General features: G+C 40.3%; 1 protein-coding gene across 1 annotated transcript in view; it reads left to right on the top strand.

The window, feature by feature from the left end:
* The window catches only part of macrod2 (mono-ADP ribosylhydrolase 2), a 551,038-nt gene that overhangs the window by 360,530 nt on the left and 165,267 nt on the right, over nt 1-25,241 (top strand). The window contains exon 6 of the mRNA XM_084735639.1: nt 10,157-10,278. Coding sequence (XP_084591765.1) covers nt 10,157-10,278 — 122 coding nt within the window. The remainder of the gene's footprint in view (nt 1-10,156; nt 10,279-25,241) is intronic.

The following is a 25,241-nucleotide window of genomic DNA, read 5'->3' as shown; positions in this document are numbered from 1 at the left end:
GTCTGCTTCTCCTCATACGACCCCACGAAAAACAATCTGCACCATCGTTTTAACCCTGTCCAACCTCATTCCTCTTTTTCTCTTTGACTATTCCTACTGTCTTATATTCTTATGTTATACAGTTGGTGAAGAGAAACCTAACCAGGGCGTGGAATAGCTCTGTAGATCTACACTACGGTTGGAGCACCTTGTGTTTACGCAGGTGGATCCTCACCTGCCAGACTCTGTAACATGCCGAGTGCCACTGTGACACTCTGACAGTGAGTTACATGTAGAGATGAAGGAATGGGAAACGCTGGAGAGCCTTTTCAAGCGAGATGCCGTCTCCTTCTTTCTCTTTTTTTTTTTTTCATGGCCCATTGAACGCTTTGAAGAGACGGCTTCATGATTGACAAAAGATAGACTTGTCCTCTCAGTTCACAATGACTGGCACTTATTTGCTGTCATGTTAAGATGTGTGGAAGCAGTCATTAATTCAAACCAGCATGCACAGAAAACTTAAAGGGTTGATGCTTTATTTTGACTGGTTGGCTTTGCTAAACAATGTTCAACAAGAACATGAAATTATAGAGAGCTGAGGTTACTGTATATGGCGTTAATGAAAGTTGCTTAATACCATACTATTACTTTTGCGATTTCTACTATTACTGCTGTCCTTAAACTTTCTTTGTGTTTCATGTAGGCGGCAGTTAGAATAAATGTACTGAAGTGTATAGATTTTCTTATGTAAACTGACAGAAAACTGCTTGTAAAGCGCAGATCTGTCCATCAGCTGTTCAAAGAGACAGTTCACCCCAGAATCAAGAATACATATCAGAGTAAGACATAACAGTAATACCTTTTCCGTGGCCTGTAGTGCTGTTTATCCATCTAGATAGCTTTGGTGTGAGCTGTCAACTTTTGGAAGTAACTCCTTTCTTTAAACATAATGAAACTCCACAAAGTTTCAAGGCAGCTTACTGCAATTTTTTGTTGAGTTTTGAGCCCTACTCAAACTTTTACATTTTTAAATAAATTAAAACTGAAGTTGTATAATATTTAGTTGAGATAATTTTCTTTTCTTCTTCAGATAAACTTGAACCTTTGAGACATAGAAACTCAAAAAATTGGTGACAGTGAACCTGTGATTTTGATTTCGTCATTATTTGGGTGCCTGAAAATTAAGTGCTTTTAATTGTAAGTATTGAGATATTAACCCTTATTCACTTTTACTTCAATGATTTTCTACAGTTATTTTTTAAAGACTTGTTAAGATTCAAAGATTCAAGTTAATCTTAAGAAAAAAGGAAATTCTTTCAACAAAAGATTGGTCAAATTTTTTAATTGAGCTCAGAACAACAGTAAGTAGCCTTGAAATGAAAGTTTTCTCAACTTTTTTTTTTTTTTTTTCACGGTACAGATTGTGGTGGTTTTGGCTTTTGGCGCTTTGAGCATCACAAGCCGAGTATCATTTAGTTGAATTACATTGAAGAGAAGGCAGACATCTTTACAGCCTTCATCTCCAAAACTCTGCAACTCGTATCAAAGCAATCTGGCTTTGAAAATAGCACCCCAGACCAAGGGAAAAATATGTATTTCTAATCTTGAGACGAACTGTTCATTTAAAGAGTAAATACCTGCTGCAACATCACAGATTAGGGTATGGCTAAAAGTTAAACATTTCTTGAAAAGTTCCAACCCATAGAGAGCAGTAACACTGATAGATTTCTCTGCTGTGGGTTTCATTGTTGAATTACCCTTTAAATGATACACTCACAACTGCTCTTCTGTGTTTTGTTTTCCTTTATGTTTTGTTTATGACTTTGTGGGAAAAAAATAAAAATAAAAAAAAATTCAATATTCATGGCACACAGACGAGACATTTCAGCGAGTGCTGTGTTACTTTATTGATCTCCTTTCTTCAATTTGCTCTGATGCACGAGGCTATAAAGTCTGTATAGATCAAGTCTTATAACATAAGACAGGCTGTTGTTGCACAACACCAAGCATCTTCTCCCAGATTTAAGAAATCACGTTTTCATGCTATAGCCAGCTGTGTGTCCTGGCTTTTGTGTGTTTGTGTGTCACTCCATTCTGGGAAGGACTGTGACCTTTATATACATTATTATTATTAATGCACTATAATATGAGAGTTGCATGTGCTCCTTTGGATATGCGCCATGCATCTGTTGTCTCATCCCTTCCAAATTCACCATTGTGCACTTTTAAGGGGAGGGGCCAGAGTTTCAACAGGCATAAAGGGAAAGGGGTGAAATTCTCAAGGGTCAAGAGAGGGTCCAGGAAAAAGGCTGCAATGCCCAAAGGGCGCTCTGTTCTTGTTTTCATAATGGCCGCGGTGCTCTTTGTGACAGTGCTTTGTTATGCAAAAAACTTTTTTTTCTTAATTAGGAAACTATTTTTGACAAAACTTTAAATTACTTCGGCACTTTCATTGTGCTGATCCACCCTTAATAAAGTTGGTGCATTAGATAATCAGTGAGCTACTTCTTGACTTTGAAATCATCTGATCACCACAGTGAAATCAGGAGTGCAGCACATAAAATTCAGTCGCTGATTTCCAGCATCAGTCATTGAACTTTATGCAGACACTTCATTTTACCAGCGAGGCCCTCATGAACTAATAACCCCACGGTCCACTCGCCATACAAAATCTGGCTTCACCCATAAAAATAGTGGCTGATTTAAATTCAATTTTGGCTGAATTTCTTAATGGGCTGTAAGTCATTATGTGCTTTGTTGATTCTTAAGCGTGGAAGATAATTGCCATGGGCAGCACGGAAGCGGTTTGATTATTGTCTGCTGGCTCTTGTGAATTATAATAGATCTGAATGAGGCTCACATATCCACATATCGCTTTGGCACTAACAGTTGTAACCAATTCAGGCAAGAATGGAGTCATTCAGGAGCACCGACACCACAGTAAACCTGTATTTTTTTCATTTTTAGCCTTTTGGAATTGTGATTATGTGGAATGCTAAAGCAGCCTCAAAGTCAGTCCAGGCGAGTAAAAATGAAAGATTGATTAGGCTGTGAAGTGCCGGTCCTTCTCTGAAATAGCACTGCACTTCTCTTCTAAATGAAGTCTAGATATTTCAAAAGATTTTTTAGCTGCTAAGAAAGTGGCGTCTTTGAAGTGAGCGTGTCCCCTTGGTAGTTATTCAGCTGAGGAATATTTTAGTAGGCTTGTCTTAAGATGTTCACACACACACGCTCCACAGTTTGTGTGCGAAGGGGTCATTTCATGTCCAGTGCATCCTGAGCAGAGCGGGCTTACTGAAAATCACTTGCCACGAGCGATGTCTCCATCAGGATGTGTTTGTTTTATTTTTTATTTTTTGTTCTTGATCTAAGACTCTTGCTATCAAGAATGTCAATATTGAGTCTGCATCTGATATTTATGTTTCCTTACATAATGCAGCTGCACAGTGAGGCTCATGCAGTTTAGAGGAATATGTCAAGATATGTTTGACGTCTGGATAAATCTGCATTAAGAAAATATATCCTGAATCACAGTTCTCTTTTAAGGCAGTTGTGTGTAATTTTCAGAAAAATCTTTGTTATAAATGACACTACTGGCCTTTAAGTGAACGGCAGGCGGCATCCTGTGGCTCACACTCTGTAGGCGTGAGCGAGGATCCTGGGTATCAGCTAAAACAGGGATGTGACATACACAAGGCTAAAGGTGACGATGATGTAAGTAAAGTTAGACTTGTGTTATGGTGGCTGCTCGACTTTTGTTGACGTCAGTGTTGGTGCTGCGGAGGAGCTAAAGAGAATCAAGGCACTCAGGAGTGCACATAAATGTCACATTCTTCAGATTTTTCTTTTCCATAGAAATCAAGGCTCAGTCTTTTATAGGCAACCAAGAGAGTTTTTATGTTATGCTACAATTCATCTAGACCCTGTGTTCAATACCAGTAAAATGCTCTATATAGTAGTTTTAATGGTTTCCTATAGTGTGTGGCAGAGGTGGGAGTAAGTCACACTTATGTGAGTCAGGCAAGTTTCAAGTTGCTATGGTTATAATCTTGGGATCGTTAGAGTTGCATACAGGAGCGGGATTCATGAGCATGCAGCTGTGTTAGCTAGTAACATGTCCACATAGTTGAACTGGCTATTTCACATTCACGTGCCCTTGTGTTGAGCTTTCTATGTCTGGGACAGGAATGTAATGTCCTCTTTTCCTCTCCAGCACGAACAAAATTGCTCATTTTAATAGCAGTTTTAAAACACCAGTGACACTTTGGGGTGTCACTGGCTTTGCAAGAACCAATTAACATCTATTGAAATGTGTCTTGATCAGTCCTACACTCAATTAATGCAGTTTTGCCTCATTATAGTAGGTAGTTCAGGCCTTAGAACTGGATCAACTATCAATTCTCTCAATAGTATCAACTATATAATACTCTGTATTCGCATAAACTATAATTTCTGTGTAAGCTTGCTGACTAAACCAAAATATTTCTTACTACTACAGCTCTTTCTTACTGTCATCAATGTTATGACTGCTGTTTTCTCGGTAGCTTACTTTTTTTTTTTATTAGAGTTTAGAGAACAACACAGTCACTTCTTGAATTCAAATTCTCTCTGGTTTAAATGAAGTTCAGTCTTATATGAGAAGTGCACTTGAGAATTATGTCTTGCACTTCTGTTGCTAGTATTGTACTTTGTAGCTGTAAACATTTAAGACCATCCTCGCCTTTATACTTGCCCCATTAATCTCCAGGGTCCCTGCTGTTACAGAAACATGACACTCTCCCCAACATACTAAAGGAGCTGACAACTCACCCACTCTGGTGCTGAGGGCATTCAGACAAACGCTATGCACATTCTATATTATCATCTGTATAATTACATCCAGTGATTTTGCAGAGATTTTGTAACAACAGTAGCAACACTATAAGTTACCTCCATACATATGCATGAAGCTGATTTGAGTCGATGTGACCAAATAATGTGTTGCCACAACAGTCCCGAACAAAACAGCAGCTTGTTAGGTGTTTCCCCATTTTAGTGCTTTTTTATTGACTTGCAGGAATTGATGGGAGAAATGTGTGCTAATCGTGGCACATTACAGGTCTCCAGCAGGCAGGCATAATGCATGCACTCTGGCACATTTCCTACATTTAGGATGCAAAAGACAAACCAGACTGTCAACAGTTTTAAAGACTCCAATGCATCCTTGTTAGAATAGTTTGCTGTTAGTAGCAAACTTGCTCGTGCTGGGCGGTCACGGTAACAGAGAGGGTAAACATTGAGACGTATGCTGAGGAAAATAAATTCTTCATGTTTCACCTGTGGTTTGTGTTGTTGGATGCACAATGCAATATAAAGTGTGTAGCCTTAGTCAATATCATCACAGCACAGTAGACGATATCAGTCAATCAATATCTTGTTACGGTTCTTAACTCGGTCCTAATTATTCTGGAGGTTAAAACAATTATCCTTTAACTCATAAAAAGAATAAATCAGTAGGATTGTTTTTCTGTTGTTGTGGTTTTTTTTGGTTTGTTTGTGTTACTTTGCAGAGCCTATGGGCTCATGTGGACTGAAAGCACGGTTTGAATGGCAATCATCAGTCTTTGTGTTTCTGACCTTGTAGCCCCGAGCAAGAGACCGACCGCAATGAACAATTCCAGTTGAGATATTGTGAGGAAAAACCTGCTTAAAAAAAACAGCTGGGAACGGAAGCTCATTAACTACTTGTGGTATTGGCAAGGCGGGGGTCTTGGAGGAGGTGTGTGCGGTGAGGATTTTGTGGTATGTGATAAGGAAGAGTTCCGTTCAATTCCTTAATGACTTATTTTGTATGCTCAGAGCAAACTATATGCTCGGCTGTCTCTGGTAATTTAGCCTCTGTAGTTCCGTTCTGTTTCTTTACAGGTAAATGTTGGGATAATTGGCTTTTTATTAAAGTGAAGCGAAGGTCAGGGCTGCAGAGTTTTACTTTGGTGTGAAGAGTTGAAGTTTTCTGATTGACTGATTAATTTCCCTTAAGCATACTAAACAAAAGCATCCCTTTAGTTAATTTCATCAGAGGGTTTCTCTTGAGTCTCTTTTTTTTCCTCAGGGTTCCTCTGGAAAAGTGTTGAATTTATATTTGAATTTTAGTCATTTCCTGGTCTTTATAAGTATGGTTGAAAATAGTCCCCAGGCCCTTCCCCCTATTGTTTTCTAAAATTCAGAAAGAAAGGAGTGAAAAATGAAAGTGAAAATGCAATTATTAAATATTTTACAGCTAATGTTTTGCTCTTATTTATGATACAAGAGGAGTAAAAAATACAAGTTTAGGTAGCACTGGTTAGTTTTGCAGTTGTCCAGCTTTCTGCGTATATGATGCAGCGTCCACAGTCGGTAAATGATTCAACGGCTGGTTTGACAGTCTCTTATATAAAGCCTGATTGGCTACTGATGTAAGAATGGGGGGGGGGGGGGGGTGTCAAATATGGTCTGGAAAATCTATGGAGAAGTCTGGAAAAGTAGAAGTTTGAAGTGCAAAATGTGTAGGAACCATGTTTTCTGCATCCGTTGTCAAACCCCCTGCAACTGAGCCTAATCCCTCCGAAGCACAAGAGGACAGCTAGTAATCTTTTCAACCCCGCTAAGATAGAGATTTATGTGCCTGTTGTACGAAGGCTGCCCAGAGATAATGGTATACATGTGTCGGTATGTGCTTCTGATACGCTGAAATGTGTCTGTCAGCTAATGGATGCAAATAATGATAGAAGCTGAGGGCTCTAGCAGGAGAAAAACAACAATGATGATAAAGACCCATGTTAGATGGATTATCTGCCAGAGTTTTTCAAACTCTTTTTTGCAAAGAGCATCTTTGTATAATTTATGGATTGAAAAACACTGCGGTCATAAATAACCATTTCCTGAAACTTCAAATAAGTGTTTTCATGTGCTTAGAGGAAGTCTTAACCTTTTTTCAAGAGTATCTTCACGGTTAAATTGCCCGCAGCTGATGCACTTCACTGACATGCCTCAATTTATTAATATTACTTTACTAATCATGATTATTATTTGTATTTCAGTGTGCATGCAGAAGACCGGACCTTTTTCACTCCCAGCTCGAAATTACGATTCAATAAAGTCACCATAATTTTACAGCAGCTTAATGGCCTGTAACATCTCATTGCAATCAAAATCATTGAATTTTATTGGATTTTCGAGAATGACTGTGCCTTTTCCTTTAAACAAAACAAATAACTTCAGTTCCTCCAAGACCAAGGGTAGAGAGGTCATGTGTGTTTACAGAGATACAGAAGCAGCTGCCAGAGTGTTTTAGAGCCCGACAGCAACTAACTGTCCTTCCTGTAATATCCCTCCTTAGCTACAAAAGTGAAATACGTCTTTCACCTCACACAAACACAGCTGTATAAATATTTATTTGATGTGGAAGTGTTGAGGATATGTGCGGAGACATCGGTACTGGTGAGATAAGAACTGTTTAAATTTTCATGAATTCACCAGTAGTATGTTTTTTGGCGCTCGCCCGCACTCTAATTGGCATGTTGTCGTTCTTGTAGTGAAGAACTTCATGAATTATGCACGAAAAACAACTTACCACGTGTCCCATTATAACCACATTGTGCTATGCAATTTTTGGCCTGCTATTCTGGAAAAAGACAATACTTCAGACAGCTCCATTCTCATTACAGCCCAACCTCAGCTTAGCTGGGGATCACCCAGAGCCCCTGTTTCTTACCTCTCCCAACAACAAAATCTCACCTCTTAAGCAACACCCATGAAAGTCTCTTGATTATAGTGGTTCCCCGTGCATTTTATCATCCTGACCTATTAAACAAGCAGACATACAACTGAGAACTAAATTTAATCTGTAAATGATTTATGGTCAAGTGCAGTAGTATTTTAGCTACATTTATTCAGTGAGGAAGTGAGGCTAAATGTTTCACATTATGTAAGTAAATGGTGAGGTTAGGTGTGAGAAAACACATGAGGTGACTGCATTTTAAAACACAGGCTGATGCTGCTGTATTTTCCCTGCCTGCCCTCACCTGAACCAGGTTTGAATTCTCAGTATTCATACTTAAACAGGGTTTAATATTTTAGTGCACAGAAATGGGGACCTGATGCGTTAAATTGCAAATGTATGAGTCAAAGTTGATCCATATTTAATGGGCCATGAGTTCAGATTTACCAGCCAATACTGCCGAATGGAGTGGAAGGCTGCTATTTTGCAGGCTGACACAGTCTGCTTTTGAATAAACAGGAAAATATTCATCAATCACGTTTTCATGGATTAAAATCTTGATTAAATCTTTTAGGAATTAGCGGGTGTATAGATTTTTTTATACAACCCCAGTTTAAAAAAGTTTGGTTGTTGTGTAAAATGTCAATAAAACCAGAATACAGTGATTTGCAAAACCTTTTCAAAACTTTTCCTATATTCAGTTAAACACAAGACAAAATATTTAATGCTCAAACTGATTATCTGTTGTTTTTTGTAAATATACACTCATTCTTAATTTGATGCCTGCAAAATCTTCCAAAAAAGTTGGAACAGGAGCGTGTTTACAACTGTAATGCATCACCTTTTCTTTTAACAGCACTCAGTAAGCATTTGGAAACTGAGGACACAAGTGGTTGAAGCTTCGAAAGCGAAATTCTTTCCCATTCTGCTTGATGTACAACTTCAGGTGCCCCACAGTTCGGGGTCTCTGTTGAATTTAGTGCTTTTACTGCTTTTGCTACTGAAGCCACGCTGTCGTAACACATGCAGAATCTGTCTTGGCATCGTCTTGCTGAAATAAGCAGAGACTTCTTTGAAGAAGAAGTTGTCTGGATGGCAACATTTTGCTCCAAAACCTGTATTTACCTCTCAGTATTAGTGGGGCCTTCATAGATGTGACAGTTACCCATTACCTATGACACTAACACACTCCCATAGATCACACATGCAGGCTTTTGAAGTTACTGCTGGTAACAATCTGGATGGTCCCTTTCCTCTTTAGCCCGGAGCTATGATTTCCGAAAACAATTTGAAATGTGGACTCGTCAGACCACAGCACCCTTTGCCGCTTTCCGCCAGTCCATCTCAGATGAGCTCGAGCCCAGAGAAGTTGGCAGTGTTTCTGAATGTTGTTGATATTTGGCTTTCGGTTTGCGTGGTAGAATCTTAACATGCATGCCTTTTAGCAGAATCCCTGTATGTCCAAAACAGTTGCTTTTCAGGAAATTGTATTTAGAAATGTTTTTAAGCTAATAAAATGCTGCTTTGTCAAAATTCAATCTTTTTAATACTTTTCAGCAGTTAGATATTTGTAAAATTCACAGACAGACATACAGGGCGACAAATAGCGTTGATTTTCAAGGTTTACTGACATTGGCTTTCCAAAGTGCTCTGGAGCCTGTTTTTATTTGTTTTACCAAATGTCCCAATTTTTTTTTCGAATTGAAGTTGGATTTTTTTTGTGCATACAGAGAAGTAATTTTTATTCATCAGGCACATTTTACTGTGTCTTTGAAATCCTTGCAGTTAGTCTGCATAAATGTGACACCTGTGGTTCACCTCTCTTGAATTCTCTCTGGGTGATGCAGAGTTCCTTCTTGTATATTGATGTTGACCTGTCCTGTCCAACGTTGAGAAGGCCAAGGGTAGTCAGGCAGAATGCAGAAGATTATGTTTCTGTCAACCCACTGCTTAGATTCTCTTATTTTCCTGTCATCACTCCTATGATTCAATTAAGAAGCCGCATTCCCTCGTCTGGCCAGGCCAGACAAGGAGACCAGTGATTGACAGGTAAAGACATTACTATGCGAAGGGGAAGAGAGTACAGGGAGAGATATGAATATTTGAGTAGATGGCATAAAAGAATCTTGTAATTGATTTTCTATCTAAGCTGCCGTTTCATTTACTGAATAAATGCATTCATTTCAGGCAGTGGGTTGTTCATCCCGTCTCCATTGTCTCATTGTGAAGACAAATTTGATCGTATTTTGTGTTTGGTGGAGATTTTGCAGATTCTAAAAAACTTTTTTGCTTGACTGCTCAGCTGCATGGCAGACAGCTAAAAGGTTTTGTACTTATCCTTGCACTACATGGCAATACTAGAAATACTGCCAACCATGTAACCTTGCAAGAAGCAGGCCGTGCTGGAATGAGCTCTGTGTGTTGTCCCTCTCCCAACAGATGTGATCCACACCGTGGGCCCGGTGGCCAGAGGTCACGTGGGCCACACCGAGACCAATGACCTCACCTCCTGCTACCAGAACTCCCTCGGGCTGATGAAGGAGCGAGGCTTGAGTACTGTGGTGAGTACAGTGCACGCCACCACACTCACACTCACTCACTCCGAGGAGAAATTTGTCTCTGTTCTGTGCGGCTTGAAAGAAATAAATTATATGCTTCTGTGTTTTTGGTTTGACAGTGAGTAAGCCTTCAGTGAGAAAAGCTGCGTTTGAAAATTTTAGGAAATTTGGAAAAGGTACAAGAACAAAAGGATTTAGCATCTTTCATTTTCGATACAGTTCTGAAAAGCCTTAATCTTCTTTATTTAAACAAAAGCAACAGAGAACACAACAAAATGGTAATGTTTCATGTTTGTCAAATGAAAGCTTTTCATGTAGACTACTTTGGCTTGTGATTAAATGAAAGGCAGGCCTTTGTATCCCACTCTTCATATTGCCACTGCAAATAACTGCGTGGTTTTTCCTTTGTCATTGTTTGGGAAGCTACTTTCACATTGGAAAACTATGACCTACCTTAAATTCTCCAAAGGGTTTTGACCTAGATTTATCTTTTTTTTTTTTTTTTGTTTCCAAGAAATTAAATATCTAGCACCCAAACAGTAAAATTCAGATGTCTGTGCCACCTCTCCAAGAAGGATTTTATCCTTTAAAACACCGAAAAAGCACAAGGTTTAGTGTCCTGAATGTGTCTTAATCATAGGGGCTTTAGATGAGACAATGCCCACACAATCCACAGCTGGCAGCAGCCGATCATTCACACAGCTTCTAGTCTTGTCTAGACCGTATGTTTCTGTCTGGTCCACGTGATATATGGATTTGCCCTGCCCACAGAGGGTAAACAAATCAGTATCACACCAAATAGCCACAAATCACATTTTCTGCACCATCCTACTGCCCTGCAGCCTCATCAGAGGCCAATCAATGGAAGTACTTACCAACAGAGAGAGGAGACATAGATGAGTGCCAGTGTGTTTCATTAAAGATGATTGTGACAAATTCCTGCTCTGTTGATGACTTATTGTGAGTGCGGCAGACACCTCTAGGTAGCAATTAAATGGATTGTGAAGCCAAATGACTGAAGTTGTTATGGTAAGTGTTTTGAAGTTCTATCAAAATCAGCAGCATGCCTGCTTATCTTTAAACTTCTCTAATGACAGAAGCATCCACTAAGATATGATGAGCCACAAGCATGACATTATATCAGAATGTCATTTACACAATAGAATGATTTACTCCATGGGCAGAGGGAAGGCGTGCTCTACAGCACGCAGCCCTTCAGGCCTCAACGAAAGAACTACCGCCGGCTTGTCTGCTTTCACCCACAAATACTCCAATCCTTGTTTTGTTTCTGGCACATTCCAGAGATTTATTTAGTTTAGGCCTATCTCTTGATTTATTTATCCAATAATCCATATATTTATAAGAAACAGAGTTTCTGTTTTCACTGGGAGCTGCCTGGATCCTGTCTAATGTATTTATACAGCTGCTCCGTGTTGAACAGGCCTTCAGTGAAAACAGTGGTGTTCTGTGATTGACTGGCCTTGTAGGATGAGCCCAGTCATTACATTATCTTAGCCACAGTCCATTTCGTCTCTCCTTGCTGCAAGGACAACAGAAAGCCTTTTTACCAAAAGCGAGGGAAATTGCTGTTTCTTGGAGCAAGGATGTGGCCTTGATTTAGTTTTACTCAGGCCCGCCTTGATATGCAAGAGTTACTTGAAGAGAGGCTCTGAGGGTCCTCTGGTCCTAATGCTTTGTTAACAGACAGTCTTCACTGGTGCACACCACAGTGAGTCCAAGTTTTTGGTTAGCTGATCAGCACTAAGCTCATTTTGACTCATCTGAAAGGGTCTCACTCTGAGCTTTGCCGTGTGAGAGAAACAAGAGATCCCACCGGAGACAGGCACCCCGCCAAGTGGGTCTATAAAGTGGGCAAAAAAGGGGAGGGGAGGGGGGCGCTACGTTTGGGAATCCTAGACGGCTGGCTCCCTAATGGGGATTCCAGGGCATTACAAAGGAATAGGAGTCAAAACAAAGCCTAACACAAAATAAACTTGAGCATGAAAGATTAAAAAGAAGCAGAGCTCGATAGTTAATCCCTGTTTCTTAGAGCTCAAAGCCAGCCTTTAGGCTACGAATCAGTACAGCTACCACAGTCGTCTCATCGAAAATCTTTTTGTGACTGTAACATGTCAAGACAGGGAGTTTACAGTGAATATCACTGAATTTCAGAACAGAAAATGCATTTCCTTTTCCTTAGGGCAGCTCAGTGTGTATGACTGAACGTTTACTACAGTAGTATCCCCAGAAGTCAGAAATTAGATGGAAGAGGTTTTTTCCTGTCCCTAAGTGATCAGCATCTCGCTGATTTACAGCTCTACTGGGACGGAACTGGGGAAGATGGAAAAAGTGACTGTGAGGCGACCTGAGGCAATTCCTGGCTGAGTTTAGGGGTTGTTTCTAAGTTTCTTGGCTGTATTCTTAACCGTACTATAAAATAAAACTAATTTGGAAGTAACAGCCTGAATGAATAAGTCCATAAAGTCCTTGCAGCTCAGACAGTGCATTCGCGAGGGCATTAAAATAAGATCCTTCTGTCTTTGTTTTATTTTGAGAGATAATTCGGTAAATTTGCAAAGTTATGTAAAATGTCCCAAGCCAGAGAAAAACATTTTTAATTTATTTTTTTTATAAAGCTTAAGGTGTTCAGCATTATGTGTTGCATAAAATAATCACCTCCACAAAAATTCCACTAGCTTATTTTTATCTAAAGCTTAAAACCCGTGCTGGAAACTTTGCCAAGCCCATATTGGCTGAAATGTAAAGGCACATTTTGTTTATGTGACCATCCCTGCCTGACAGGACAAACTGTAAGTACAGGATGCGATTCTAAGCCTTACTGATGGCCTTCAGATGAAAAATGACGATCAACCTGAGCCAAGAAACCTGCCGTTTAACCCCCACACAGAAGCTGAAAGCTATCTGGAACGGTTCAGGCTTTCACACCCTCACTCTGTCTTAGTCTCTGGATGAATATCTGATGGCTGGATGGCCTACTGAGTTGTGTTTGTGAAATCATTTGGCTGCAGCACAAGCTGGAAAATGATAGTGTGCATTAGTGCCCATGTGTCTTTAACGTGAATGTGCCTGTTTTGCTGCAACGTTCTTTGCTCATATCCTCTCAGCCTACAAGACTCTTATGCTTCAGTGCATTTTTCTTTTTATTTCGTGGGTGGTGTTTTTTTTTATTTCGTTTTTGCTGCGGCTGAAAGAGCAGCAGGCTGTCACAGCTCCCTGGGCTCTGACTGACCACAGCCCACAGCCAGGTTGCCAGCGTTGCCGGCTGGGCTTTGCAACATCACACAGGGGAGCCGTGGGAGCTGTGCAGCCTGTGAGTGGAGTTGCAGCTCTGGGCTGATGAGCGGCACATTGTGAAACAGCCCCCTCCTCTGCCCAGTGCTTGTTACACTACAGTATGTTGTCTGCTTCTTAAGGAGGCTCAGGTGAGGAAATATAGCTAGAAATATGGATTTTTGGTGGATTGATTCCAGACATGAATTGTGATAATAACACTGCCTCGCTGGTCGATAGGAGTGAAGATGCTCCGACAGGCTATCAATATTTGCTTGAGCCAGGACATATTAAATAGGTCTCATCATGGCTGCTCTGATATACGGAGTGAGCCATGTTATTATGGTCTATTTGGAAACAGCTGCGATTGTTGGAGAAATTTGCTACTCAGCAGTACCACACTATTGTTTTCACAGAATTTTCAGGCGGAGAAAAGATTTTCTATAATTTGTTTGTGTGTTAAGGTATCATGCAGTGCATAAAACATGCAGATTTTTAACCACTTACTGAGACCTGCCAATCACATTATCTACTAACTGAAAGAATAATTTGTTGCAATCAAGATAAGCTTTTTATATCTGGTGAAAGAAGACTCGTTCACCTGTGTGTGTGTGTGTGTGTGTGTGTGTGTGTGTGTGTGTGTGTGTGTGTGTGTGCATTTTAACAATGCATTTGTGTGTACTGTATCTGTGTACAGTCAGACCCTGGGGGACCTTCTCTCCAAAGAGCTGGAAAGCCATACACTACACGGAACTGAGGAGACAGTTAATGCGGGTCCCCTGTCTTGGTTAGTCATGGAAGGCTGCTCAGATTCTTCCCTGGAAGCAAGCATAGCATCTGTCAGGCGGAAACAGACAGAGTGTGTGGAGGGGGACGCCACCATCTGGAAGCCATTCAGCCTTAGACTCTGTTTCGTTTTAGAGGCGTATTAAACACCCCTTAGACTGTGACCTTTAGAATAAAAGAAAAGCCATGTTTACCCAAAACATCATTATTGTTTCATTTTATTTAGCTGTCCTTCTCAGTCTTTGGAGAGTGTTCTGTTGAGACAAAATAAGTAGGACTGCAGTCTTGATGGGACACGGCGTGACGAAACAGCTAGCATTTTAGTTGTTGACTAATGATCTCGTGGGCAAGCGAGCCTCCTTTTTGTTCCTAATTTGACGTTGACAGGCCACAATTTGATGTTTTCCGAAAGTAGCTGTCATTAAGCTATTTCTGGCAGCATGCGGCGGGCTGGCAGCTGTCAGTGCGGACAGTGACAGGGTCCGAGACTGCATTTAGTGGCCTCGTCTCTGACTCCCAGGCGGCCTTGGAAGTGTTTTGTAGTCATAACACACTGGCTTCGAGGAGATCCAGCAGGGAAGCCACAAATTGCCCGTTGAGAAAAATGCTGAAAGCCAAGTGGATTGGAGATGAATGGTGTAGAATGATAGGATTAGCCACCCTTCTCTGTGGGCTCATTCCAAGGCTGCAAGGAGCATTTGATCCCATTCATTTTTCCCAAAATGCATTCTTGCAAACAATATCTTACAGTGATACATCAGCATGCGTGCCCTGCTCGAAGATGACAGCTGATAGCCCCGACTAGATAAACTGTTTGACATCACCAGGACCGCAAGCAAAGAACAAACAAACACTGAATGAATGGGATAAGTGAGCATGCCCCCAAGGTGTCTTCAGGATAGACAACACGCTGGGGTTTGGAGGGCATGTTGACTTTAACCTCATCGTAGATTCTGTTTTGGCCAACCAGGTTTAAAAGCTTCTCCTCTATTCTGGAATAATGTGAAATACGCTGTAAATAACTTTTACTGTTCCACCTTTATTAATGTAGGTCACTGGTGATATTTGAAAATGTGTTTTTTACTGCTGTATTTAAGTGCACTGGAGGGTCTTTGTCATTATTTATGTTTCCAAATACTACCATATCAAACTTAACGACTTTGTACTCCGCCCTATTCCATTTTGGTCTGCCGACTCCCCCGGTGATTAATTAATTTTCGTTTATGCACTGAACAGATCGTGCTCAAACTTTTCTTCTATCCGCCTCTCTCCCCTTTCTCGTAAATTATTGTCCGTGAGTGCAAGCGACTCCAGATTTAATTATATAATGGCTGATAGAAGTATAGAGGCTCAATTGTGCACATGCTTGGCTTCCGATCATAGCAAAGTAAACTGTGCCATTAATTGGGATAGAAGAATGAGAGGTTTACTGCTGATCTGCTTGCACAGCGCAGCTGGTCTTTGTGTCTATATCAGCCAGTATTCCATGTAGTTCATACTTTGAATTCCTCCGCAATAGAATGTAAGCTCATTTTCTTTATGACAATATTTGGAGAGCTTAATTTGCAGATGAACTGTGGACTCTGTACGGACCTTCACAGCCAGATCCAATTATGAAGCACAGTTTTCAAAGAGGAAAAAGGCGATTTCACTGATGCTCCCCACAGACCATGTATGTTGTTCGTGTATTTCTAATATTCTTAGTTTTTGGCAGTCTGCACACCTCTTCCATGTACCTCTGACTGCTGCACTATGTGGCATGCAAAGATAAAGCCCAGTATATCACAGAAGAAAGAAAGAGACAAGACTAAAACTACTTGCAGACAGGATTTCTTGCAGACATCAGATGAATATGTTTCTCTTTGACCATCTTTTTTTGTCTCAGATGTAAAACTGAGCATATTGGCCTTTCCCTATGCAAGCAGTTATACTTTTAAATTAAGCTTTGCCAGTCGACATTTTCAGTTTGGTCTGCCGAGGGCTGGGCATCAAGAACCAATTCCAAATAAGAATCAATTCCAAAATTGGTATTCCAAAGGAATCATTAAGGGATAATGTACAGTGAGCAGACCATTAATGAACAATAAATCCTGGCAGTGTGATGCAGGCCTCAGTAATGACCTGCTCACTGTACATTATCCCATTTATTACATGGTTACTTTCAAAAAATCAATAATATTTATTTTAAAATAATTTTATTCCTTTTCCAGAGCCTACTACCGGTGCTGTGCCCATAGCAGCAGTCTACTCTTCTTAATAACAGTCTGTTATACAGAAACAACAGACCTTAGAATGCTGTAATTGACCAATCAGAACTGAATGTTTAACCAAGCTGTATCACCAGAAAAGAGAGCAGCGCTTAGCTCAGCTCAGCTCAGCTCAGTATTTCCTCTGAAAACAGTTGTCTGTGTTTCTACACGGGAGGACAATCAAAGAATCAGAATCAAGAATTGTTAAGAACTAAAATTTATAAGCAGATTTAGAATCAGAATTGTTAACATCAAAATGATACCCAAGCCTAGTTCTATTTGGATGTCATGCTTTACTCCATTTGTTCGACACTGGCTCAAATGAGGAAAAAAAATCCAGCACAGTATGTGCCACAGAGGATTTCACAGGGTGTCTCCCAATCAGCAATTAGCCACAATACGAGATTATAACCCAGCCCCCAGTGTGGCCAGTCAGCCAGTCATTGCTCGTAGCCCACTTCCACATACAGTACCTGCATGCATCTCCAAAGGTTAATTAGACTGAAGCTTTCCAAAGGTCACGCCACCATTTAAATTAGCCATTGCTATTTGTCTGATCCGAATCATTGGCAACACTGGGCCAATTAGATCCAATTACACTGATAGTGGTTGTGGTGGTCTGCCACCTAGTTTAAGTTAATGGCCATCGGAACCCCAATTACCCCAGTGCCCTGATTCACGAGGAGGCAACCACAGCAGGAGGAGCTTCAGGTCTGAGTAAAGGGGACAGACCTGTCACATCACCTTCCCTTGACATTCCCTTCACTCCAGGGAAGACTGTGCAACTTTATGTGAGGTGAAATATTAGGATATGTAAAATGTGACATTTCCACACATCTCGAGAGGGGTAATCACAGTTGATGGGGATTGAAGAGGTAATCTCCAGAGTGTCTATGTGGAGAGAGCTGATGCGAGCCTGCAAGCGTCTTGATTACAAGCACAGGAAGCCCATAGCAATCATGGGAAAGACGAGACCCTGTCTCCTACAAAGGCTACTCCACCTAGATGTTCTGTGAGGAAAATGGCAGCGGCGCTGTTCTAGATTAATGTGCTCTGACAATAATAAAGGCTCTTCAAATAATTTAAGTACTAAAGCACAGTCAAGCAGTATAAGGCTCAGACTCAGCACTCAGGCTGGTTTCACTTCATGTTTTTCTCTGCTGCTGTACCTGGCTGTGAGGAGCTCCTGGAGACGGTCTCCTGAATTTCTATGAGGCTCATATCCCTCTGCGGTACCATCTGAGAATAGAAGCGACAGCTCGTACCCAACTGAGGGACTGTCGGAGGAAGTCGTTGATTAAACAGATGCCGTTTCTGCCGTACGCCATGAGACAAGAACACCACAATAAGCATGCATTAATTAAACATACCTGAAGAACTTGGGCAATACAGGAGAACAAAAAGCATTTCTGTCTATCTTTGTCACTGCCTCACAACGGGAATGAGAACGTGACTCTTTTTTCACCTCTGGTTTGAGTTACAGAGAATACAAACGGGAGAAAAGCTCAGGGATCTACCCACTGAAAGAATACCGTTGTTAATTCTGATTAGGAACATCTCATTCAGTTAAACCGCACTGTTGTCAGTCGCGACAATGCTTATTTTTCAAAGGAAGTCTCGAGTCATTTACCTGAGGAATCCTACTTTTGAATCACATTGTTTTCGACAAGAGAAAAACTTGAGAGGAAACAGTACATGGACAGTGGTATCTTGTTTGCTTTGAAGCCTCCTCAGCTAAACCAGTACAAATCTCAACAAGTTAAGTTAAGCGAAATTTCATTTAGATAGCCCAAAATCACACACCACAGATTTCCTAATGGGGCTTTACAATCTATGACACCCTGTTGTCCTTAGACCCTCCAAACCCTCAACAGAAATAACCTCCTCCTCGCTACATATGAAAGATGTTTTCTTCCTCTAGGAGGCTTCCATCTGTTCGGAGTTGTGCTCGAGTCTGGAACACTAGTGTCATCAAACATTTCCTCCACCACTTGTTAAAAGCTTCTCCGTTCTGATCAAAGGAGCTGAGCAGGAAAGGAGGATGTGAAATACATTACATGCAAAGCAGGCCTCTCTCACAGCCCAACAGTTGCTTCTCAACTGAGTAAATCTCAGCAATCTCGCACAGATACTGTAACAGATTGCTGTTCATCGGCAGCGGACCTTGGTGGAATGAGTTCTTGTTTACATCATTATGGTTAATTACCATGCAGAATCAGTCCAGCTAACAGCGCCTGTACTGTATGCGTGTGTGCGTGTTTGTGTCAGTGAAGTCGGACAGAGCTGTCACAGTCTCAGTAATCTCATCCCTAATGCAACCCCATCCTGAGGTAACGCCTCTCGCTGCTCTGGTGTGTTTGGTCATGATCTCTTTGAGTCTGTGCCAGTGGGCGCACTCTTAGAAATAAAAGCGCTAACTAGAACCATGTGGTTCTTTGGCTTGGCCTCGTAGGAGACCCATTTTTGGTTCTTTTATAAAGGACCCATCTGGAATCCTTTCAGCTAGAGATATAAGGAAATATCAATACACTTGTGTATCACAATGTTATGTTTTGTGATACTGTATTGATTCTTCAAACACTCTATCATGGTATTGTGGTGCATATAAAGATTTGTGGCTGTGGTTCATTTTGTGTCATGTTTAAACCCGCAATAGCAGTGTTTATATCTATCTTCATTGGTTGCCTGCATAAAAAAAGTAGTCTTTAAGCTTTTTAACTCAGGCTTTATGCATATGGTGGTATGTCCTTTATACTATGAACATTTTCTTAATACTATATTTATTAAATAGCAATATATCGCCTTGCTTACAGTATTGCAGTGTATTGCAGTATGTTGAGTTGTGGCCCCTATATTGTGTATTGCATCACCAGATTCTTGCCACTAGTCAGCCCTAACTAGAACACAACATGAAGGGTTGTATTTAGAACCATCTGTGAGGGGGTTCTACAGAGAACCATTCTATGGAGTAATGGTTCCACCCCGAGCCCTCTCTCTCTTTCCACCTTCTTATGGTGCTAGCAAAAACCCACCTAGGGGGTTGTACTCAGAACCCTTTTATGTTCCAGTGGTTTCATCTAGAACCTACTCAGGGTATTTTAAGGGTTTCAGCGGAGGGTTCTACAGAGAAGAAATTTTTTATCTAGAATCTACCCATGGAGGTTCACCAAGAACCTGCTAATATCCCAAAGGTTTCATCCAGAACCCACACAGTGGGATCTAAAAGGATGTTAGCTAAAACCCTCTTCTGATGGTTCTATGAAGAACCACATTGAATTTTATGTATGAGGCAAAAATATCAATGATGGCAGAACACAAGTAAATTAAAATGATTAAGGTGATTTCAAATACACCTACCTTTAAAAATTCCATTGGGACACGGTTGAGTTTGAATATTTAATATTTATATATATATATTAATATATATAATATTTGAGGGTGAGGATCATTTAATGCCAAGCTTTCCTTCCTTTCTTTTCTTTCTTTAAAAAGGGTTCTTTGCATGAAAAGAGAGCTACATGCTGGGATCAAACCCATGACCATTGCAGAGGACCCGGCCTCTGTAGGGGCCCACGTGCCACCAACCGAAATACCAGAACACTGTGAAAACGGTTCTTAATGGAGCCCTTAATCTTACAAAGAACCCTTGCTACAAAGAAGGCTTCATCAGAAGCAAACGGTTCTGGGTGGAACCACAGCCCTTCAGGAAGAACCATTTTGAAACCTGCATTTTTAAGAGTGTGTCACTATCCAAACTGTGTATATAACCAGGGAAACCCCTTTGTATTTAGTCATGTACAAATCATTTAGTCATCTTCTACCTCCAACTGGCTCACAAATCTTGGTGACACACTGCGCTGCAATTGTGATACGCATGGCAACATTTTCAATTTAACACTCTCACAGATGGATATTTTAATTATTATTGAGTGAATAGTAATGAGAATGCTGAATCTGTGCTTTCCTTTTAATGCACTTAATTAAAGTTATAAGGCGAGACGTTTAACATGAGTCTGGATCAGAAAATAAGCCCCTTGGACAGTTAATGTATCAAGAAAGAAGCAAGATGATAGAGGGAGCATGTGATGAATTAGCTGTAATCGGGTTAGTAGCTCCACCACAGACGCGAGTTTTAGTTTTGCTCCAGTGTTGAATCAAGGTCCTTGGCCTCAAAGCTCTTTCTCGCGTCTTTCATTTGTGGCTTTTATGAAGCCAGGTGTTGAACCCAGTGTCGACCTTGCCAGGGCCATGTCCATGAAACTGGAATTTCCTGGTCTATCACAGGGTTCCATTTCAACAAGCTCGCACCCAATTATCCTTCAATCATAGTCCCCGGTCTTACAGATGTGTTTGGTCGGAGTACAAGGTCTCTCTATCGTGGTTTGACACACAGGGGACGTTCTGTCTCGCTCTGGCTGTACACATGAAACATTTTCAAGGGAAGGAATCAGACGGCACCTCAGATAAAGATGAATGTCACCCAAGAATTATTTATTTGGTTATTTGTAGCTTTTACACTGAATAAGTAGCAATTATGAGCACGGCACCGAACACGAAGATCCAGCAGGGTATATTACATTAGCACCTTTAGACATACAAATTAGTAGTCTGTCAGGCTGCTAAAGGGTGTGTTAACTGTTCCACTGCTTCTTAAGTTGTTTTTCTCCTAATGGCTTGTTTATGCAATAGAAATAAAGGAATAAAAACTGTGAGATCTGCTCATTATTATATGTACTGATATTAAATGCTACCTTGTAATTAATTCAAGGTAGTTGTTTCTTTTACACAAGTGTTTAAAAAGTCTCTGAAGAAGACGGAAATGTTGGAATGAGAAACAGATCGTGAAATTTTGGTTGTTTATTAAAGACATTTTGTGAGTGTTGTGGAGGAAACTGTAAGCTGAGGAGCCGTAGGTGTGACAGGAGAACCTTGACATGGAGGAGATATCAGTCCCTAACAACTAGACATCACCAAGAAAAATAAGTCTTACTGTGGTCTGTATTATGCAATCTTTTCTGTGTTTGCATGAGCGAGTAAGTGTGTGTCTGCAGCTAATCTCGAATACACAGATCGAAGTCACAGTGACCTCATACCTGTCCTGTTCTCGTGAAGGGCGATATCTCAGGAACACCTGTAGGGAATCTCTTCAAACTTGGTTTAAGTGTCCTCTTGGACAAGAATAAATTAAACATACTTTTGGCCATAACTGATTCTGACAAAATTACACACATCTTATTGGATAAAATTATGAGATTTTATATCCAAAAGGTGAAAGTAATTTCACCTTCACTGTGACATCGTAGTGTTGAGCTCTCCATCAGTCCTCTGTACTCTGTAATAGTCTCTGAGTGAAGACAACATGTTTCTAACTTTAAATTATTCACTGGAAATCTTTAATTAAACTCCTTCTAAGTTGCAGGTCATCAAAGTAAACTTGACTGCTGGATGGAGACAGACAACTGTGAGGCAGTGATTTTTTTTTTTTTGACTGCTGTGTTTTATACGACTGTTGTCATCTGACTTTTCACGTTTCTTAACCGGACACTAGGGGCCACAAGTTATCAATGGCTGTTTCAGTTTGAAATCTTGTTGTGGTGGCTTTGCAGTAGGTGCTTCACCATCTGTTGCCTGACAGGGATCTGCACTCTACTGAGTGCACTCTTCTAGTTTCACCTGTAGTAAGTTGGGATGGTCTTAAACTTTACCTTGTAGTTGACATTTTGTTCTCTCTAACTTACTTTGGCTCTGTTTTTCTTTCTTTTTCAAGTTATTTCTTGTCAAGCACAAACTGGGACTTGAATCCTAATGCCACACACATAGCTGTTGTCTCTGCTCTGAGATTATTTACAGTTACTTACTGCAGGTTGTCTTCAGATTTTTCATAGCACGCCTTTTTCTAACCTTAAAACATACTGTGCACAGCTCTTTCCTGTGTTTTGTTAATGCACTGGTTCCCAATGCATTAACTCTTTTTATCAAAGAGAATGCATAAGGCAGAGAACTGACAGCTATTGGGAGCCCTGGGAATGTTTGTAGTTCTTTGTGTGGTTCAGAAGTGCACAACAACATGTCTACATCCAGGATATGTATAAAGTAAGAAATGAATATTTATAATAGTCCCCATCTGCTTGGCACATATTTATGATCAGCATTGTTTGTTTTGATGACAGCAAACTGGGAACAGTGCATGTTGTGTTGACCAATTGGCCAGCCCATATTTATGCATATTTATAAGAACATCGGGACAGACTCGAGACAAAATTCTTAAGTCTTAAGTTTCATCCACAAACGCACAGAAGTTACAAGTCTTGCCCCCTCATCATTTTGTTATCAAAAGCGCAGCAGTCCTCCCGCAGGCTCAGGTGAATGATTGTGTGCATTGGCAGACACGCCAATGTTTATGCTCTCCTACATAATTCTTTAATCACGGCGCTATTACCCCACACATACACCCAGTTTAGTGCCATTATTATCTCCCAAGGTCACAGCTAACGAGGGCTGACGCACTGTGCCTGGCCCGAGCTGATTGACTCGCAATTTTAAACTGGCTCAATCTAGGCCTACTCAGCAATTCAGGAGGCAATGCAGCACCTTGCACAGGTTTATGAGAGAAATATATTAGCTCTCACACTCTGCAGGATTGTCTTGCTTTGATGCTAGAGATTGCCACAGAGGTGTAAATATGTATTTCTGCCCCGGCAGAAATGTTTTATCCCGTCTACTGGCAGTGACATTTGTGTTCTGACTGAGAATTCAAATTTGCTTTCCAGTATTAATTTACAGGTTAATAAAATTTTGAGAACATTTGTTGTTGACCCTGCACTTAACTTTTACTTGAATGATCTGCAGTGTGCAAGAAACAGGCCATTTTTCTGTGTGCATGTATTCTTCTTATTTTTTCTCAGATTTAATTTGTGATAGAGAAAGCAGCTTAATATCGGACACCTGATTTTGAATGTGTGTCCTCGAGTTACACCCCCACCTTCCACATTCTCTCCTGTTCCGAGTTAATTAAAAATTATACGACATGTTAGCATTAAATCATTATGAAGTAGGCCTACTGAAGTAATCATTTCATGGGGTAATTTAGCGGATTAAACATTTCTTTCATTGTCAGCCGGTGACCTTGATATCGTAAATGTCACAGTCCTCTTTTATGAATGATGCCGCAACTGTCAGGACCATAGAGCAGATTTAAATTTAAATCAGCTATTACTGTACCTACATCCACCTTTTTTTTTCATTTCACATACAGATGAATGTAGAAAGCCCAAAGGTTTAGTCACCATGCCATATGCTGAATGAAGTGCCTGCCGGAGCGAACACAGGGGTGAATCTTGTTTCATGGTTTGACTTTTTTTTTTGCACACAGCCTGGGATGCCAGATAACCTCCAAATCTCTCTCAGCTTTAATATCTAATGTCACATCCATAAACCCCTGGTAATGACAATATGCATGGAATCAAATCTGGGACTCTTTATCGGTAAGGTGTTAGTCCCCTCACAGGAGAGCAAAGAGCGAGAGATGAACATGGAACTAAATACGTTTGTATACAATTACTTTTTGGATATGTAGTAGAATACCAAAAGCAAAGTAACACTTTATAATATCCATCATTATTAAACAGTAAACTGATAGCCGGGTAGCTGGGTATCATTTAAAGACTTTCAATATTGGTACCTTGGCTACGATCCCAGTTTCTTAAGTTTTTTTTGATACCAAATCTGTTTTAACAAAAACCTTTACCAAAATTAATGATCTCCATCTCTGTGCGTAACATTACATTAGACAGACAATCACCAACGTTAGGGCTCAGTGACACTGAAGAGATTCATCGAAATTTGGAATTAAACAATAAGGCATTTTTTTTGAATATTGAAGCCATTCTGTCTGTGCCATAAAAGTGTCAAAGTTTGATACCCAGCGCTACGTTTATACGTCTATATAAACCATTTAAACAATGATAAAGTTTTTTAAGCATCAGTTGCAACTTTACAACCTAGACAATCTGTTCTCATGAAGAATGTTAATAATAAATCAATAATCAATTAATCACCATTAAGAATTTAACCATATTAATCAATAATGTTTGTTTTGTGTACCATTTCTCTGGCGCTCACAGGTATTTTCATGATTTGGTTTGGTCTGCCGTGTTATGCCAGAGATATACTTTTAATTATGCGTTCGCTTTCACACCATGCACATCATGGCTGTGTGTCCTGCGTCCGTTTGGGACGATGGTTGTACACATCCTCAGGAATTAATGCTACACAAACATTTGGTTGAACAGCAAGTATATTTTCAGCCTTAGTCTAAAAATGGCAGTAATTGAGCCCCATATGACATTGCTTTGAACCATTTTGAATGAGGACAGAAGGACAAGAACAGACATTTCGAGTGAAAGCATTATTGTTTAATTATTCTGTTTGTTTAAATTGTTTGTGCTTTATGGATTCATTTTTCACATCACTAATGTGCTGCTAGAACTGCTTAAATAAAACACAGAGAAAAGGAAGTTAAGAATTAATTGATTAATTGATTGTTAACAAGTTCAGCTATCAATTAAGGAAGATGCACAAAATTTGCAACCCCAGTTCTCATTCCCAGTTTGTTTGATACAGCAGTTTGGTCAGTGGCCC

Source organism: Lutjanus erythropterus, chromosome 14 (assembly GCF_056507025.1).
Source record: "Lutjanus erythropterus isolate fLutEry1 chromosome 14, fLutEry1.hap2, whole genome shotgun sequence".
In the NCBI taxonomy this organism is placed as follows: Eukaryota; Metazoa; Chordata; class Actinopteri; order Lutjaniformes; family Lutjanidae; genus Lutjanus; species Lutjanus erythropterus.
This window is presented reverse-complemented; position numbering and strand designations above follow the sequence as displayed.